At 37.4% G+C, this 20,432-nt stretch overlaps 1 protein-coding gene across 1 annotated transcript in view; it reads right to left on the bottom strand.

Annotated features, from left to right (window-relative positions):
* The window catches only part of ncanb (neurocan b), a gene marked incomplete at both ends in the record, with an annotated part of 135,038 nt that extends 116,116 nt beyond the window's left edge, over positions 1–18,922 (bottom strand). Inside the window, one exon of the mRNA XM_079807022.1 lies at positions 18,850–18,922. Coding sequence (XP_079663148.1) covers positions 18,850–18,922 — 73 coding nt within the window. The remainder of the gene's footprint in view (positions 1–18,849) is intronic.
* Between the last annotated feature and the right edge of the window lie 1,510 nt (positions 18,923–20,432).

The raw sequence follows: 20,432 nt of genomic DNA, 5'->3' as shown, positions 1-20,432 counted from the left end.
GCCTTGAACTTGGCAAATAGGACAATGCACACTGAGCCATATATTGCACCATCAGCCATTTCGCAGTGCGGTTTCTGATAATTCGGTCGAACTGTGAAAATCAAATTTTACACTAAATTAAATAAAACATGCAGAATTAATATGATGAGGTCATGACTCATGGCGTTCAAAAGTTTGGGGTCAGTAATAGCCTACTTTTTTTTTTTCTTTTTTTTAAAGAAATTAATACTTTTACAGCATAAAATTGGAAAAAAATGATCAGTTTCCCAAAAAAATTTAACGTATCTAATGATTTCTTAAGGATCATGTGACACTGAGGACTGGAGAAAGGATGCTGAAAATTCAGCTTTGACATCACAGGAATAAATAAACTTTAAATTATATTAAAGGGGTCATAAACTGGCTTTTTAATTTTTTTATACTGTATACTGTCTGAGGTCAACTAATGACATTCGCGTGGTTTTTACATTAAAAAACATCATAATGAATAATTAATAAGCTATTTTCTGCCCTGGTTTTGAGCCTCTCTCATGGAACGCTCTGTTTTTATGCCCGTGCCGCACTGGAGACTTGGAAGTGAACGCCCACTGCTATGATTGTATAGCAGTGATTAGCATATTATAATGAGCTTCAGCTCCCTCCTCAGTAAGCGTGTGGGAAAATGGCAACCGGAATTATTTGTCCCATAGGGCTTGCAAAATGCTAACACAATGATTTATCTCTTATCCACCCGCAATTAATTGGAATGTTATTTTTTTATTACTTGGCCCGCCCGATAGGTGGATATAACCGCGAACCGTGCATCACTAACACACACACCCACACGCACAAGCCTCACTGCAGAGTTGGCTTTGCGAGCCCTGGCCCAGTCTGATCACGGATCACAGCACAATTAACCAACAACACCACAAATAAAGTATTCTTCAGCCTGTGACAGCGTGCTAAGTTATGTTCAGTTAGACACATACACATAATAAATAGATATCAAACGATCTGTAACAATGCAATACTTTCATATATATATATATATATATATATATATATATATATATATATATATATATATATATATATATATATATATATATATATATATATATATATATATATATATATATATATATATATATATATATATATATATATATATATATATATATAAATTGTTTTACTCAAACAAGTGTGTTGCTTCATTCTTTCATCCTGTCTCATAATCTCATCCTGTCTGCAAATTCAGTCTCTTGTTTACAAACTAATCTGTGGTGAAATTAAGGAAGAAACGCTCAATGTCTTACCCACGTGAGCTGGATATTCATTAAAATACATTTCATCCATGCATTCATAATACTGGAATCCGAATGAAGCTTATGCGGTATGTTTATTGCTTGGTAGTTCGATCCGGTTTAGAAACAGGTAGGCCTATGTTATTTACCTATAACATGTCAGGCACGAGTCGGTGGGAGGGCCTGGTGTCAATAAAAGCTTTTCTTTGACTAACAAGGAAGATTTCAGCTTTAAAACTTACAGGATATTCTTATATTACCATGACCTTTTATATATCAAAAGCTCAAGGGAAAGTTGATTTCTCAATTCATGACCCCTTTAAAATAGAAAGCAGGTATTTTTTAAAAATGGTAACATTATTTCACAATATTACTGTTTTTACTATCAAATAAATGCAGCCTTGCTGAGCATAAGAGACTTAAACATTAAAAAATCTTACCTCAAAAATTTGAATGATAGTGTATACTGTTTGTATAATGTATTACTTTCTACTATTGATAAAAGTATAGGCAAAATACAGATTTGTGCTGTTCAAGAGAGACAGTTATTTAGCTGAAATCAATATTAATACATTATACAATAGTAAACAATTCATTATTCATACTCTCACTATTTACAGTGTAACATAAATTCAGCAAACCCTGGCAGCAGTAACCGCACAGGCAAATGGAGTCATTTCACTAGTAATAATCCTTTTTGCCTCAGAGGTGAAAAAAATATATAAAAATCAATAGGAGGCATGAGCAAAATGGGGGTTGATGCATAGACGGAAAACCCCAAGCACAGCGCACTATAGCGGCTCTTTCTCATCCCCAAGTGAAACGCAATTCCTATTACGAACACTTGCATTATAGCTTATCACAATGCATGCGGTGCCCGGTCATCCATCTCACTTGCATATGGGGAGGTGAGAATATAATTGCTGCAAGACAGATTGAATGAATGACATGAGGTAAGGCGGAGGAAGAGAGGGTGCCGACTATTCCGAGCGAGAGTGCAAAAATTCATTGATTTATTTTCATTAGAGTGGGCTTTTGCCCAGCACCTCGTGCCTGGCCTTGCCCTGCCGTTATTTGATTTGATTTAAATGTAAAGAATGGAGTCTACTAACAGTAGAGGGAAATTTCATCTATCCCAGCCCAACAACTCCCAACCATAATTACACAGAGAGATTGGGAAGCTGGGTGAGGGAGATGGCACCATACCTGACTTTGAAGAGCTTTTATTTATTAATTGATGTAATTATTTTAGAGTACTCAGGATACTTGTAATAAGTAGTATGAAGGCCAATAGTTATATATCACGGTTGGAAATTAAGAAGGGCTAAGAATGCATGAACAAAAAAGCTAAGGTAAGCTTCAAGATTGGGGGCAAAAAATGCCCCCGCACAATTAAGCTAGATCTATTATGGCTGTCACGATTACAGTGAAATGTGAAATGAATGAAAAGTGTTGATTGTGGCATTACATTTACAGTGGATTTTCTCCATAGGGTTTGTACCATTGAGCATTAAAAACCAAATCACACACATTTCTGTTGAACGTATGAATGCAATGTCCAAAGGCATTTTGATTTGTCACCTCGGAGAACGCCAGAGTTGTTCGCGGACTGAATTCTCTCATCATCCTAAAAAACTGTTCTTTTAAAATCTCACTTTAGGTGACCAAATTGTAATCCTTATAACCCCCTTTCAGTTTTTTTTATACATTTATTGGGCCTACATATTTTTACAAACACACCTAAATCTAAATTTGAAAGCAAACAGCATAATCATTATCTAAACATGCTGTTTGGGTGCATATTTACAGTAAACATGATGGTGTAAATTCATCTATGATGACATTTAGCTAAAGCCTGAAGGATAATGTCCTCTTTAACGGGCAACCGTCATTTGCAGGGAGTAAAAGAGACTCTTGGCAGAGATGATGGCAGCCCACTCGTCTAACTGCAGCCGGGAATGGCACTTATACACTGTCCCCAGAGAAATGGGCTGTACATAGGGGAAAACGCTAGAGAGCGAGTGCTTGACAACATCAATGTGAGGGGTAAATGGACCTGCAATTTTTTGGTTGAATCAAGGCACAAATCTTCACAAACATGCTACGAAGCAAATCGGTTAGCCGAGAGGAAAGGTTCAGTTTGTGCTGAGGGTCCCAAATCAGTAGTGGTGGTCAACGAAAGGTTGTATGTGTGTGTGTATATACCGATCAGGCATAACATTATGACTGTGAAGTGAAGTGAATAACACTGATTATCTCTGCATCACGGCACCTGGTAGTGGGTGGGATATATTAGGCAGCAAGAGAATATTTTGTCCTCAAAGTTGATGTGGTAGAAGCAGAAAAATGGGCAAGCGTAAGGATTTGAGCTTTTGACAAGGGCCAAATTGTGATGGCCAGACGACTGGGTCAGAGCATCTCCAAAACTGCAGCTCTTGTGGGGTGTTCCCGGTCTGCAGTGGTCAGTGTCTATCAAACGTGCTCCAAGGAAGGAACAGTGGTGAACCGGTGAAAGGGTCATGGGCGGCCAAGGCTCATTGATGCACGTGGGGAGCGAAGGCTGGCCCGTGTGTTCTGATCAAACAGACGACCTATAGCTCAAATTGCCCAAGAAGTTAATGCTGGTTCTGATAGAAAGGTGTCAGAACACACAGTGCATTGCAGTTTGTTGCGTATGGGGCTGCATAGCTGCAGACCAGTAGGGGTGCCCATGCTGACCCCAATTTTCCATTACATTCCATTATGACCCATTATTTTCTTCTCTATATATATATATTTATTTTTCATTTATGCAGGTTTGGTCCTCAATAATACATATGTGTGTAAAACATTATTATAGAATATTGCATTATATGTAACATTTGTAATAATAATAATAACAACAACAACAATTGTTTTGTATTTATTTAATATATGTATTTGCATAATTGCATAATATATTTCTAAAGAATATATAATATGTAATACTTATACTAAATATTCAAGTTTTATATATATATATTTTAGGGCTGGGCAAATTAACGCGTTAACGCTGGCGATTCATTTTTTCAGCTTAACGCATTAAAAATATTTAACGCAAATAACGCAGCGTCCGTTTTTATATCCATTTTTGCCTAGCGTTACATAATCACGCTCCTATTCATATAAATGCTTCCAAGCGCGACAATACACAAGAGAACGCGCTGTATGTAAATGTCTTTGTGTGTGTGTGTGTGTGTGTGTGTGTGTGTGTGTGTGTGTGTGTGTGTGTGTGTGTGTGTGTGTGTGTGTGTGTGTGTGTGTCAGTGTCCTGTCTGTGTGGCTGCGTCTCATGTCAGCTAATCGAGGGACACTGACACACACACACACACTCGACACACAGACAGATTCGCGTCAGTCTCCTGCTCACATCGAGTTCTCTTTTGCTCCTGAACAAACAATAACAACAACACAGAGAATGTTGAGTATTCTCATATTGGGAGTCTTAAATGAGTTAAATAACGTCTTAAATGAACTTAAAGAGTTGTGAGGAAATGAGATGCGCGGGACAGCGCGTCAGATCCGCGTCATGTTCGTCAGTGGCTGTTCTTAAAGTGACAGGAGCACTGATGATGCCTGTCATTAATGTTCATCAAAGAACAACGGGAACAGAGAAAATTGTAGCTTTAATGATGATTAATCTATATTTCATTTATTATTTATGCAGTTAAGAAAGGTGTTTGATAACTATTACATTTCTGTATATGTCTAACAGGGAAGGTCACAGGTAAAAATAACATTTATTATAATGGGTTCATGCAAAGATTGTTTTAAAGGGTTAGTTCACCCAAAAATGAAAATTCTGTCATTAATTACTCACCCTCATGTTGTTCGACACCCGTCAGACCTCCGTTCATATTCAGAACACAAATGAAGATATTTTAGTTGAAAGCTGATGGCTGAGAAAGGCTTCAGATAGGCCTCCTTTGGCATTCAGTACATTTACACTCACAAGACCCATAAAAGGCACTTAAAACGTCGTTACAAAGTCCATCTCACCACAGTGGCTCTACAATAATTTTACGATGCGACGACAATAGTTTTTGTGCGCAAAAAAAATTCAAAATAACACCTTTATCCAACTTGTTATTGTCTTCCGTGTGTGCCTCCACGACGCATGCGCGAGAATATGACGTAGCGCCAGCGTTCGGGAATCCATGAAATGCACACTTAAGCCCCATTTTGAGAACTACGCCGAGACCTAAAGCACGATCAATGTAGAATCCAACAGCTTAGACACGCGCGTCTTCCTCTGCTTGTAAACAAATCGCTTCTGGGTCATGTGTCCGAACGCCGGATCTGCGTCATATTCTCGCGCATGCGTCGTGGAGGCACACACGGAAGACAAGAACAAGTTGGATAAAGGTGTTATTTCGATTTTTTTTTGCGCACAAAAACTATTGTCGTCGCATCGTAAAATTATTGTAGAGTCACTGTGGTGAGATGGACTTTGTAACGACGTTTTTAGTGCCTTTTATGGGTCTTGGGAGTGTAAATGTACTGAATGCCAATGGAGGCCTGTCTGAAGCCTTTCTCAGCCATCAGCTTTCAACAAAAATATCTTCATTTGTGTTCCGAATATGAACGGAGGTCTTACGGGTGTCCAACGACATGAGGGTGAGTAATTAATGACAGAATTTTCATTTTTGGGTGAACTAACCCTTTAAGTTCACTTAAATTAAAAGTTTTTTTTTTAAAGCCTAATAAATGTTGAAATTGGGAGCTTTCAGTTATACTGTAATGTAACGTCATTAATGTTTCATAGAGACATTAGTATCAGTGATACTGGCCTTCATTCATAAAACGATGCCATTACAACACATTTTAAAATATACTGTTTTTAAAATTGTTTCTACATTAATTTGGAGAGTAACTGAAATTATTACAATATCAAAATATGAAAAACCTAAAATTAAAAACTTGCGATTAATCGCGAGAAATTACATAAAAAAATCTGATTAATTCGTGTTTTTTTAAACGATTCCCAGCACTAATATATTTGCATATATTTTTCATATATTGTATTATACTATAAATATGGCTGATTGTTTAATAACATTATCAAAAGCATTTTCAAAAACGGTTTGCCAGTCTGAAAGCAGCAGGACAACTGAAATCACTAAATTATAAATTAAAATGAGTTTGTATGTGAGCTCTGGAGGGGGATCGACGACTCCTTCCGCCAGATCTTGTCTCAAAGCTCATGCTTTCCTTCCTTTCTGTCCTCCATCTCCAGGGAAGTCATGCTCACGACCAGGGAAATGCACAGAATTACCTTCCTGTTGCCTGAATTCATGCTTGAGGAGAATGAAAGCAAGCGAGACCGCAGAGCATGACTTTTTTTGTTCCCCCAAGCCCTCAATGCCCACATGCAAACGCTTATAATTGCATTTATGCATGTTTCTCAGACGCATTTAAACAGATATGTAGTAAATTAGGCTGCTCTCCGGATACAGATGTGCCAACAGTGTGAAAAATTGTTTCTTCTGTAATGTTTTGTGTGCAAGCGTGATCTAATTTGCCACATTAAATAACCAGAAATCAAATGCAGATACCTCCTTAAAAAAACAAATTACACCTCGGAGTCAAGAAATAAAAAATTGCTTTGGTCCCACATGGGTAAATAATGAATGTAAGAAGCATAGCAAAATATACCAAATCTGCATTTAGATGGAAATGTTTTTACAAGCATAACCCCCTGGAGATCATCCTTTTGTTTGGAATTCTGCCGTTGTTTTTAATCTTTCCTCGTCCGTCTGAGGTCGAGCCAAATAGGTAAAAAAATTGAGGGTCACGGGGGGAAAGACTAGCAAGAGTTTGAAAAAACACAAAAGCATAAAAAAAAAGCGTCCGCTCTCGACTTCTTTTCCGCTCACTGATGTATTGTGACTATTTGCCGTCCTCTTTGAACACCTGAAATGCATTAAGAGCTGTCAGAAGCCTTTATCATCCCAGAACAGGGAACACAAGGCAACAGCGCTCGTACGCATCTACTACATGGACGTTTTTGTCCTTCTCCCTTTCTTTTTCTGCAGGCTAATGTAATTGGCTGCTTGCTGACAGTGGCCTTATTGTCTTCAGTTACCCAGCAGCCACGAAATGACTGATCGATTGCGGGTTGGGGTTATGCTGACGATCATGCCTTCTGTAGTTATTTCATTCATTCCTTTCGACAGTGATATTTGAGGGATTTTATGAAATAATGGGCCTTTTATTACCACGCCGACCGAAGGGAACACAGCAATTAATGATAATAAAACATAATAGTCAGATATAAAAAAAGGTAATACAATGACATTAAAAGACCAAAATGAGCCTGATTCTATCAAGTGAAAAAGCCACCTACTTTCTTCACACAACCTTCATCTTAAAAATAACAGGCGGCATTCGGCAGTGTTAATAAGAGCTGAATGTCGCATTAAATACTTCCTTAAACATGTCTTAAAGGGATATTTCACCCCAAAACTCATGTTGTTCTAAACCTGTATGAGAAGATATTTAGAAGAATGTTCTATGAACCAGATAGTTGATGGCACCCATTAACTTCCATAGTATTTTTTCCTAATATGGAAGTCAATGGAGCCCGTCAACTGTTTGATTATCAACATTCTTCTAAATATCTTCTTTTGTGTTCAACAGAAGAAAGAAACTCATACAGGTTTGGAACAACATGAGGGTGAGTAAATGATGACTTTTTTTGGTGAACTATCCCTTTAATGGTTGCTGCGGCCACCAAATGTAGAAAGATAACGGCAGTCACAATGACGAATCTGAATGTGCACTGCGATCTCTGAGTATGCCATGCCAAAGCCATTTTTGCATATACTGATGTTTATAGTAATAATAATAATGAGACAAGAAAATAAGAAAGATTTATTATTTAATTCCATTTGTCTAATTATTTATATAATTAATACAATATTATAATAATATTATAATATAATTGAATATAAAAATATTATTTAATAATCATTATTAATTTAGGTGAATAAATAAATAAACAAACAAACAAACAAAGAGCAGACACAATGACAAATCGGCTTGTGTTCTGCAATATCTCTTTAGTGTGTTATTATTATTATAGTAATGTTTATAACAATAGCAATACTACTACTACTACTAATAAAAAGTAATGTTATTATTATATTAATTCAGATAAATAAATGAATGAATAAATTAATTAATAAATGAGTTAATAAATAAATAAATAAATATATGAATGAATGAATGAATAAATGAATGAATGAATGAATAAAAAAATAAAAAAATAAAACAGCTGACAAAATGAAAAATCGGCTTATTGTTCTGCAATATCTCTTAAGTGTGTTATTATTATTATAGTAATGTTTATAACAATAGCAATACTACTACTACTAATAAAAAGTATTGTTATTATTATATTAATTCAGATAAATAAATTAATAAATAAATAAATGCTAAATTAATGAATGAATTAATAAATTAATGAATAAATAAATAAATAAAACAGCTGACAAAATGACAATTCGGCTTGTGTTCTCTTTAGTGTGTTATTATTATTATTATAGTAATGTTTATAACAATAGCAATACTACTACTACTAATAAAAAGTATTGTTATTATAATAATTCAGATAAATAAATAAATGAATAAATAAATAAATAAATAACTGAATGAATTAATAAATAAATAATTAAATAAAAGAGCAGACACAATGACAAATCAGCTTGTGTTCTGCAATATCTCTGTAGTGTGCCATTATTATTATAGTTATGTTCACAACAGTAATTGATATATTAATAATTCAGATAGATAAATAACTAACTAACTAATTAACTAACTAACTAACTAACTAACTAACTAACTAACTAAAGCTAACGGCTGACAGAATGATAAATTAGCTTGTGTTCTGCAATATTATACTAATGTGTATAATAATAAGAATGAATGAATGAATGAATGAATGAATGAATGAATGAATGAATGAATGAATGAATGGATGAATGTTTTTTTTTGTAATAATAACGGAGACTAATGGTGGAACTAATTCTAACAAAAGTTTAAAAAATACACCTGAAAAAAAAGACCCAAAGTGAACCCAATACTATCAGTCTTCTACTTTCTTTACATGGCCTTCCCTTGAAAAATAAAGACAGACAGCCTTGTACGTTTTTTTACTGCAAATGTTAACTACTGAGCTTCCTTAAGCGCTCTTTAATGGTTTCCATGAGTTTCCATACAAAGCTAATGCTATGACGATGTGTACGCGTATGTGTACTGCGATTTCTCTTTAGCGCCGTGGCCCTTTTTACAGGCCACCATTTGGCAAATTGCCAATTTTTGTTGGTATTCTCCCTTGGATCTTTCTTTCAGTTAGCTAACTGCAGGCCGAGACTGTCCTGTGGCGTCTAATTGCATACAAGCAATCTCAATGCACGCTCCCACTGAGCATGAAACAATCATATATCCAAAGCATTTGTGACAAACTCGCAAAAACGTTCGCAACAGGAGCCAGTAGCATTGAAGTAAATCTACATATGTGTCATTTCCACAGAATAAGTACTGTTTGTTGGATTCCCACTCTTTTAAGTGGGACCTCAAATGGCGTCTTTCATCCTCCGCCACCGCAGATACGGCCTCCTCCAAAACGGGGTTTGAGCAGTGGAATCATTGGATTAAAAATGAACAGGTGTGCTTATATGGTGTCAAGCGCACACGGGCCGTCGTAATGACATTCCCTTTCTCAAAGCGTCGTGCATGAGATGCTCTCCCCCGGAAACCCCCCAGAGGTTCCCGATATATTCACAGCTCCATGAATATTAACCGAGCCCATGGTGTCTGGGCTCAATATCTCCTGTCTTCCTTCCTGTCTCTTGCTCAAATACACACACATACATAAAGATACCCTGAGTCCAGAGGCCTGACTACATTTCCTGCTCTCTGCTAGGTAATGGCACATTTATTTAGTGTGATACGGGGATGCAACCTCACCCAAATATACCCACATAACTGGGGCAGCAGCTGCGGAACTTATGCATGACAAAATATTTGAGCATTGTACCACTAAACTTACTGAAACTAAATTGCAGACTGATGGAATCATGGGCGTAAATCGCGTTCATACATGTTATGTATGAACAAACGCCTTAGCAGATTTAAAACGTAAAAATCTAAAATACACACCTTTGCATTTGTGTTGCTCTCTGTCGGGGTCAAAAAAAACGACAACAACATAAATAAATAATAAATAAAAATACTATAATAATAAATATAACATAAACTTTCCTTGCTCGTGTCATTCTGTGTCAAAGTTTGGAAACAAACAAACAAATGATCAACTTTTCCAGTTTGTTCCATTTATCTATACTACGGACTTTCTCATTTGTGTCTCCCCTTATCAAGGTTGCAATACTAACAAAATTAACAAATAAATAAAAGTTTCATGCAAAAATGTTTTGCTGTTGGGTAGAAACCTTGTATCTCCATAAATTCATTATTTTTACATTTTTTTCATAAATCGCTACGATTGGTCACCCTTTACGTGTGTCTGTGGGTTTTAAAAAGAGCTTGTGACTAAACCTTGTATCTCCATTGGATCCTCAAACTGTCATAACTCCACACTGCTGCTGAATCCGAAATTGCCTCCTATACCCTCAAATAGGGCATTATTTGAAAGGACAGCCATTTGTAGTGGTGTCCGAAACCATAGTGGACGTTATTGAGTGCACTCATTCTATCCCACAATGCACCGCAAAAACGAGTGTACATCCGATGTACACAAAACAGCTGTACAAATTCACTCACTCATTTTCATTCACTCCTTCAAGTGAACTGTATTAGTGGACTAAATTAGGGAATACTGAATGCGGGTTTTGGGGTTTTGAGCCTGCTTATATTGCGAATGAAGTGCTGCACACATTTTGGACCGTCTCTGCTTGTTTGCACTATAAGGGTAAATGAAGTACTGGTTCTTTGAATAAGTACAGGCTAATGTTTTATGTATTTGAGTAGTGAGGAAGAGTGTTTTAATCTAGCATTTGTTGTTGAGTCATATAGCCTGTCTTAGCATGTGCGTAGCACTTCATCTTCTATAACATGAGATTTTGGCCAAATTACAGTAAAAACTGAGGGACCACATATCTACAGTAAATGGATGCTCCGATTGATCAGCCGATAATCATATTTTATGACTTGATCGGTACTCACTAAACTTGGCCGATCTCACAATTGCTCTCAAAATTTATCTCACCGTTTGCAATTTGACGGCGTCAGTGTGTGAGGGACTTAACCCTTAATCGTCCCTTGGGGTCCAGCTGACCCCACTGGACTTTTCCTCCATTTTTAAAAAGTGTTCCCTTCATCTCAGGGCCATGAGACTCTGTGACTTTTCCTAAATAATCTATCTAAACATGCACAAAAAATCTGGGCTTGATTTGGTTGTTCTAAAGGTGTGTAAAAAATGTTTTACCGTTTAAGTCCCTCGGGGTCAGATTGACCCCACATTGAAAATGAATGGGAAAGTGTAAAAAATACATTTTTTTCCACTTTTTTTTGTCAAAAAAAATTAAATAAATCCAGTATAAATCTGAAAATTTCCACATTTATATCAAGGTCTGGTCCTAGAGCATAAACACAAAGTAGAACGAATTTTCTATCTCATACACACACACGTACACACACACGTACACACACACACACACACACACACACACACACACACACACACACACACACACACACACACACACACACACACACACACACACACACACACACACACACACACACACACACACACACACACACACACACACACACACACACACAAACACAGGTGTCTGGAGCATTTTTTTTGGATTTTGGCAATGAATGGGAAAATGAAAAAAATGCTTTTTTTTCACTTTGTTTGTAAAAAAAAAAATCAAATAAATCCAGTATAAATCTGAAAATGTCTACATTTATATCAAGATCTGGTCCTAGAGCATAAACACAAAGTGGAACGAACTTTCTGTCTCATACACACATGCACACACACACACACACAAACACACACATGTGTGTGACTGCAACAGAGAGCATTTTTATAGAAACTGGCAAATAAAATCAACAAAACTGGCATAAATCTGAAAAAATTCCATACATAAATGAAGGACAAATACAAGAGCACAAATGCAACATGGAACAATCATGAGAAAGAGAGAGAAAATGGCAAATAAAAGAAAGATGAAAGGCAGCTTAACTTTTGCATAACCTCTAGTGGATAATGTGGTTATTGCACTCTCTTTCTCTTTAACTATAATTCCTAAAGTTTTTCCACAAACCTACAGATGGCGGCATTCTATCCCTAACACATAGAGCAATGTCCAAAAACTATTTATATTTATTTAATATAATATCATTGCGCCGCTGCACCTATGGTACGGCTCAAAGTTCCTTGATCATTACGCAGGAATGAGAGTATAGTTCCAAGCCATATCGGTCTAGAAAATCGCAACTTCTCATTTTCCGTCGGTCTTAGTGCACGATGTAACTATACACATCACAACATGTAAATAGGAAAATGTTCGCGTTATTTTGTCAGTTATTGCGTAGTAGGCTAACTGGAGCCATTTAACTCCAGTCTTTGTGCTAAGCTAGGCTAGCGGTGGGTGCGTCAGACAGAGTTATGGGACGCACAGAAATGAGAATGGTATGTATGGACTTATCTAACTCTTGAGGGATAAGGTGAATAAGCTAAAGTTCCAAAAAGTCGCCGTGTTCTTTTAAGAAAGGGCCAACCGCGAGACGTATGGCGAATATGAAAAACTGGCACTTGCAAAAAAGGCAATGGTAACTAGTAATACGACTCTCACTCAGCCATCCATTACAGACATTCTGAAAAAAACACAAACTTTACACACCAAACAGCAAGAAAGCCAAGGCTATAACCAAGAAGATAATTCAATTTGTATGAATTGACAACCAGCTGTTGTCAGTCACAGAAGATATTGGATTTAAACACCTTATAGCACATCTTGAACCACGATATACTGCCGTGGCGCAAATATTTTACAGATGTAGCTCTTCCAGAGTTATATCAAATCGTCTACAGCCACATAAACAGTCGAGAATGTGACCGCGGTGAGTTTTACAACTGGGTCTGAAAGTTCCCCTGCCGATCGAAAGTCTAAAGCGGCCAGGTCCGCTCGTCATGACGTCACGTACGCATCTTGAGTTTCACTTTCAACATTCAACACTTTTCCATGGAATGCGATCGGTCGAAAGTTTACTTGATAAAGTTATAAATATGAAAATTTTTCTTACACAAACACGTTGATTCGGAAGGCTTTATTAAAACCCCGGAGCCGCGTGGAGCAGTTATTTGACGGACAGATGCACTTTTTATGGACTTCAAAAACAGAGCAACTATGAATCATTGTTCTAATGCTTGGATTAGCCTGGACTTTTGTAATATAACTCAGATTTTATTCGTCTGAAAGAAGAATGTCATATACACCTCGGATGACTTGGGGGTGAGTAAATTATGGGCTAATTTTCATTTTTGGGTGAACTATCCCTTTAATAAAATAAAAAAAACGTGATGCCATTCTAATGATGGACGTAAACACGTATGTCCTACATTCTCAGAAATGTGCTAGTCAAAAATGGTCAAAAATAGTAATTTGAGCTTGATTTTGGTAAAATGTTAATATAATGATACATGCACGTGTCTGACCATATACACATCCACAACATCAACTTCAACAACACAGTTTAAAATATTTTTTTCTATTTCCTAAAAAATTTCACGAAATATTACTTAAATACATATAAACTAATTATTACATTTTCCACTTTGTTGTACTAATGTGGTGCTCCTGAGTAATCTTAGATACAGTTCCTCATAGTTATTACTTTCATATTAAAATACACCACTTAATAAATATTACAGAATATTACTAAAATAGATTTCATGACTGACGACTGATGCAACCTTTCCCTAGTTAGTAGACAATGAGAGAAGGAAATCTGCAGAAAAAAATATATTTAAAGGGTTAGTTCACCCAAAAATGAAAATTCTGTCATTAATTACTCACCCTCATGTCGTTGGACACCCGTAAGACCTCCGTTCATATTCGGAACACAAATTAAGATATTTTAGTGTAAAGCTGATGCTGAGAAAGGCTTCACACAGGCCTCCATTGGCATTCAGTACATTGACACTTCCAAGATCCATGAAAGGCACTTAAAACGTCGTTACAAAGTCCATCTCACCACAGTGGCTCTACAATAAGCTTACAATGCGACGACAATAGTTTTTGTGCGCAAAAAAAAATCAAAATAACACCTTTTTCCAACTTGTTCTCGACTTCCGTGTATGCCTCCACGACGCATGCGCGAGAATATGACGTAGCGCCGGTGTTCGGGAATCCATGAAATACACTCAAAATAGCCCCATTTTGAGCACTACGCCGAGACCTAAAGCACGATCAATGTAGAATCCAACAGCTGAGACACGCGCGGCTTCCTCTGCTCGTAAACAAATCGCTTCTGGGTCATGTGTCCGAACGCCGGATCTGCGTCATATTCTCGCGCATGCGTCGTGGAGGCATACACGGAAGTCGAGAACAAGTTGGATAAAGGTGTTATTTAGATATTTTTTTGCGCACAAAAACTATTGTCGTCGCATTGTAAGATTATTGTAGAGCCACTGTGGTGAGATAGACTTTGTAACGACATTTTAAGTGCCTTTCATGGATCTTGGAAGTGTCAATGTACTGAATGCCAATGGAGGCCTATCTGAAGCCTTTCTCAGCATCAGCTTTACACTAAAATATCTTCATTTGTGTTCCGAATTTGAACGGAGGACTTACGGGTGTCGAACGACATGAGGGTGAGTAATTAATGACAGAATTTTCATTTTTGGGTGAACTAACCCTTTAACACTCATGGTGACAAAGTGTCCTTATTTACACCATGGGCATCCCATGAGAGGGGTTTCGATGGAGAGCGAAGCTAAGAGGGCGAGGAAATCTTTATGCATATTATCTTTTTGCCTTGCTCACTGCTGCTGACGCTACAAAAGAAAAGTGCGGGTGGTCCTCAAGTGCCAGACCAGACACCAAGCAACTGGTGCAGATGGTAGCAGGCACGCGGGTCAGGGACCGAGAGACTCGGGCTGCCGCTCCTGAGACGCCACAGCCTGGTCTGCAACCCTGCAAGTGCCAGATAAGAACCTGGTGTCTTCTGAAATCAGAAGAGGACGCTCTGTGAAACACTGCATGCAATACAGCCTTGCCAAAGTTCTTACTTGGGACCTGATCTTGCACAGCGGAGTGTGAAGCGTTTGCATATACAATGGTGTAGGATTCAGTATGCACAAGCTTTGCATCAGTGTCTTCCTTTTTTATGGCAAGTGGGCATGGCATCGCCGCCACTGAGAGCCAATACGGACATTAGAGTGAGTGATGACAAGTCTTTAGGTGGCAATGTGAGGAAATGAGCCTTTCTGTAGATGAAAGTGTTTCTTGCGCACTCTCTATTTACTGCAGATGGAAGCAGCGGAGGGCGGAATCCAGTCGAGAGGGATTTATCACCGATGTCCAAAAAGACTCATCAGTGCCTGGTCAGGGAAAGGTGTGTGATGGTAATTACCACAAGATGAAAGGACTAGAGAAAAACTATTAAAAGGGATGGTTCATCCAACAAATGAAAATTCTGTTATAATTTACCCACCTTGTTAGAGACCTGCATTACTTTCTTCAGTGGATCACAAGAGATGATATTTTGAATGCTTGAACATTTTTTGCGCATACGATGAAAGTCAATATGGTCCAAAAACAACATCCCTCATTGTATGGACAAGGAAACTTTTTTTTAGTTCGACAAAAGAAATGAAGCCATACCATTTGAAATGGCATGAGGGTGAGTAAATGATTAAATGATTTTTTAGGTGAACTATCCCTTTATGGAACATGACATAGGGAAAACACTTACAGTCTCTTTACAGACGACAAGCTCTTTCAATAGTAGGCCGCCAAAAACGAAACAAAAAAATGCACCACCAGTCTAAGGGCCCTATTTTAACGATCTGAGCGCATGGCGCAGGTGCACTTAAGGCATGTCCACTTTTGATAGTTTAACTATAGAAAAAAAGGTGCATATTACTGACACGGCCTTTAAATAACACAAAAAATACTGCACTATTGACTTTAGACCAGGTTTTTGGTCAAATGCCGCAGTTATTTTCAGTTGTCTCAAAATAGCAACACGGCAACAATGCGCCTGAACACGCCTCGTTTTCAGACCAGCACGCCCATGGCCGAACAGATGGGCGCGAGTCCATTTGCTATTTAAACAACGTGGCGCTGGACGTAAAAATGATAACTGCATCGGGCTGAAACTAGTGCCACATTGTTTCTTTGATAGTTTGATCATAATTAACTTTGAGCAGCTAGACAGACATAAAGACAGACAAAATGACGATAGATAGATTTTTTTTACAGTCTATGGTACTAACACACACACACACACATCTATGACGCACGCGCATATGCACAGTCAGCGATGGTCCAACGACTTCAAAGGTAGCTTTCGCAAACTGGAAGTGTAAAGGCCTTTGCACACTGAGTCCGATATTAAATTCGACCACACGTTATGTCAGTCACGCTTGAACACTGCCTCCGAAACTTTCGTCTGTCAAAAAAAAATTCGGAACAGGTTCGATTTTCTGCGTTTTTCGCATCCGTTTTTCCCATCTACAGTGCTGATCCCCAACCTAAACTGCTGGCAATGGTGCATGTGAATGAATCGCCAGTGCTCAGATACCTACAATTATATATAGCCTACAAATATTATTGCATCAAAAATAGTCAAGTCAAGTCAACTTTATTTATATAGCGCTTTTAACAATGTAGATTGTTTCAAAGCAGCTTTACAGTGTTAAACAGGAAAATAATGCAGCATAATTTTATTCCGCTGTATAGCCATTCTGGAAAAAACGCTGATGTCATCAGTTCATTTCAATTATCATACAGTGACAGTGTGGGCTTTAGATCAATAATTCGATCAGTAATTTAGTTTAAATGGTTAATTTAGTTTATCTATTAGATTTATTTCGATGTTTAGTTGAAAAATTTAGTGTCCCCAACTGAGCACGCCAAGCCAGAGGCAACAGTGGCAAGGAAACCAAAACCCCATTAGGTGACCTAATGGAGAAAATTGGAGAATGGAAAATGGAGAAAAAATACTACTAATATTATTATATCACAGCTATAATTATAGCACACCAAGTCCCTGTAAACCATTTGTGTGTGTGCGTGCGCACACACAGATCCCTAGGATAAATTGATTCACGGAAATTCGTGGTCTTCTTTTTAATATGTGGCTCCAGTATAGCTAGCAAAGCATCAAACTGAGTCACTGACATTCTAAAGTAAACTTTGAATCGGTCTGGATAATCACGCAGCTCCTTGATGAGGTGGAACTCTCCTTCCTACGCGATCGCAGGAGTGGATGATGGACCCATTATTTCCTCTTTCTTTTTCTCTTTTTAAGAAGAGAGAGGACAAAAAAGCATCCCCACTACTTGAAGACGGCATTTTGTATTGTTTTGCGTTTTTTTCCGTAACGCATTCATTAATACGCATCAGACTCAGTGTGCAAGGTCTCTGTGCGTGACGAATTTTTCGGATCACTAATACGAAAAAACGCATGCAAAAATTTCGGACTCAGTGTGCAAAGGCCTTAAGTGCTACTTTTCCCTCGTTGAGGTGAAAGGTACGGATGTTTATGTAACGTTCAACTTATGCCCAGGAAGAAAGAGTCTCTCCACGTCGGTGACAAGTAATTCTAATCTAATGAAGCACCTCACATCATCACATGCCGCCACAAAATTAGTGGCTAAAAAACCAGGTGATAACATGAGCTCCACTACCAAAGGAGTAGTATAGTACTGATAATATTTACACAATATTTACACTGTAGTAGGCCTACTGATAATATTTACAATAATGTATTGAATTTGATAGGTGTCTCTCACATTGTCCCACAGCAATATTACAATAGTGTAAATTAATGTACAATGTTTTATAATAGTAATTTATTCTATTTAGTGTCCAATTCATTCATTTAACATATCTAATATTGGGGGCATCCAAGTTATTTGACATATTTGAACATTTGAAAAGAAAAAAAAAGTAACAGAGTAGTTACTTTCCCTGGTAATTAGTTACTTTTATAACTCAGTTACTAACTCAGTTACTATTTGTAAGAAGTAACTAGTAACTATAACTAATTACTTTTTTTAAAGTAATGTGCCCAACACTGATAGATAGATAGATAGATAGATAGATAGATAGATAGATAGATAGATAGATAGATAGATAGATAGATAGATAGATAGATAGATAGATAGATAGATAGATAGATAGATAGATAGATAGATAGATAGATAGATGTTTTTTTTTTTTTTTTTTTTTTTTTTTAAGTTGTTACTGAGTCAACGAGGGCATTTGATTGACAACAGCGCTTCCCACGACTGAACAGATAAGAGTAAATGAATACTCAGATTCAGGAGAGAATGACTCACTGTGTTCCAGGGTGAAGAGCAGACACACAGCCAGGAGAGGCTGGAGCGCAGTCAAGCGGAGCTCCCCCAGCATCCTAAAGGACAAACACAGAGAAAAAAAGAGATTATAATTTCGGTCACGTCAAAATTAATTACGGTCAAACTACCAAAGACTGCTACTGCATTTTCAATCTTTTTTCAGTTTATAGGAATCAAGAAACCTATCAAAAATATTCAGAGCAGGCATCTTAACTCTCTTGATGTCCTATTGAAAAACAAAACCTGAATGTAGTGTCTTTTCAAAGATAGGATAATGGGCGTTTAGCTTCCGACAAGCGGTAGAACAATCGTAGCTCATGGAAAGGAGGGATTTTGAGACTGATTCATCTGATGAGCTGATTGAGAATCATTAAACAGTGTGGTGATGACAATATATATTATGAGAAAATGAAAGTGACCTTTCTTGAAGTTTTTGACCTTTGATGCATGTAAACCTGTTGTAGGAGACCTCCAAAATTAAATTAGGAAACTTTAAAATAGCATAATAGGGGCACTTAATAATTAGTTATCACTGCAGTTTTCAAGAGTACAGCATTTTTACACGATTGAAAAACAGCAGTGAAATAACTTGCAACAGATCGCTGTTGTGAATCTTTCAAAGGCAAGCATATATTTTTTTTGATGTAATACAGTTTCAAAGGACTGGCTGATCAAATCAAAAACAAGACGGACAGAATGATAAATAGATAAAAATACAGAATGTTAGACAGAAGGAGAGATAGATAGACTGACATGATGAAATGGATAGATAGAATGAAAGACATACAGAGAGACAGAACAACAACAGAAAGTTAGACAGAACGTCAGATAGACAGATGGACAGACAGAACGACATATCCTCCATCCGGAATGCAGAATCGCTGACAACACTCAAAAGACAGCTGAAACTCATCTCTTCCGTGAGCACTTAACCTCATCTTAAAAATAAAAAATAAAAACGTTTTCCTCTATTCCTTCCCTATTCTAGCTTATGCTACTCTAAGCAATGTCCAAAGCTTAGTGTTTCCAACACTTTTTCTGCATCTTCATGACGGATCGCTTCCTGTATTCCTCAGTTGTAAGTCGCTTCGGATAAAAGCATCTGCTAAATTAATACATGTAAATGTACTGTAGATAGAACAACAGACAGACAGACAGAATGACAGACCCATAGATAGAACAACAGAAAGACAGGCAGAATGACAGACCCATAGATAGAACAACAGACAGACAGACAGAATGACAGACCCATAGATAGAACAACAGGCAGACAGGCAGAATGACAGACCTATAGATAGAACAACAGACAGATAGACAGACAGAATGACAGACCCATAGATAGAACAACAGGCAGACAGGCAGAATGACAGACCTATAGATAGAACAACAGACAGATAGACAGACAGAATGACAGACCTATAGATAGAACAACAGACAGATAGACAGACAGAATGACAGACCCATAGATAGAACAACAGACAGACACAATGACAGACCCATAGATAGAACAACAGACAGATAGACAGACAAACAGACAGACAGACAGACAGACAGGCAGGCAGGCA

Source organism: Gobio gobio, assembly GCF_949357685.1.
Source record: "Gobio gobio genome assembly, chromosome: 24".
In the NCBI taxonomy this organism is placed as follows: Eukaryota; Metazoa; Chordata; class Actinopteri; order Cypriniformes; family Gobionidae; genus Gobio; species Gobio gobio.
Note: the sequence above shows the minus strand (reverse complement) of the source record. Positions and strands in the feature narration are given on the sequence as shown.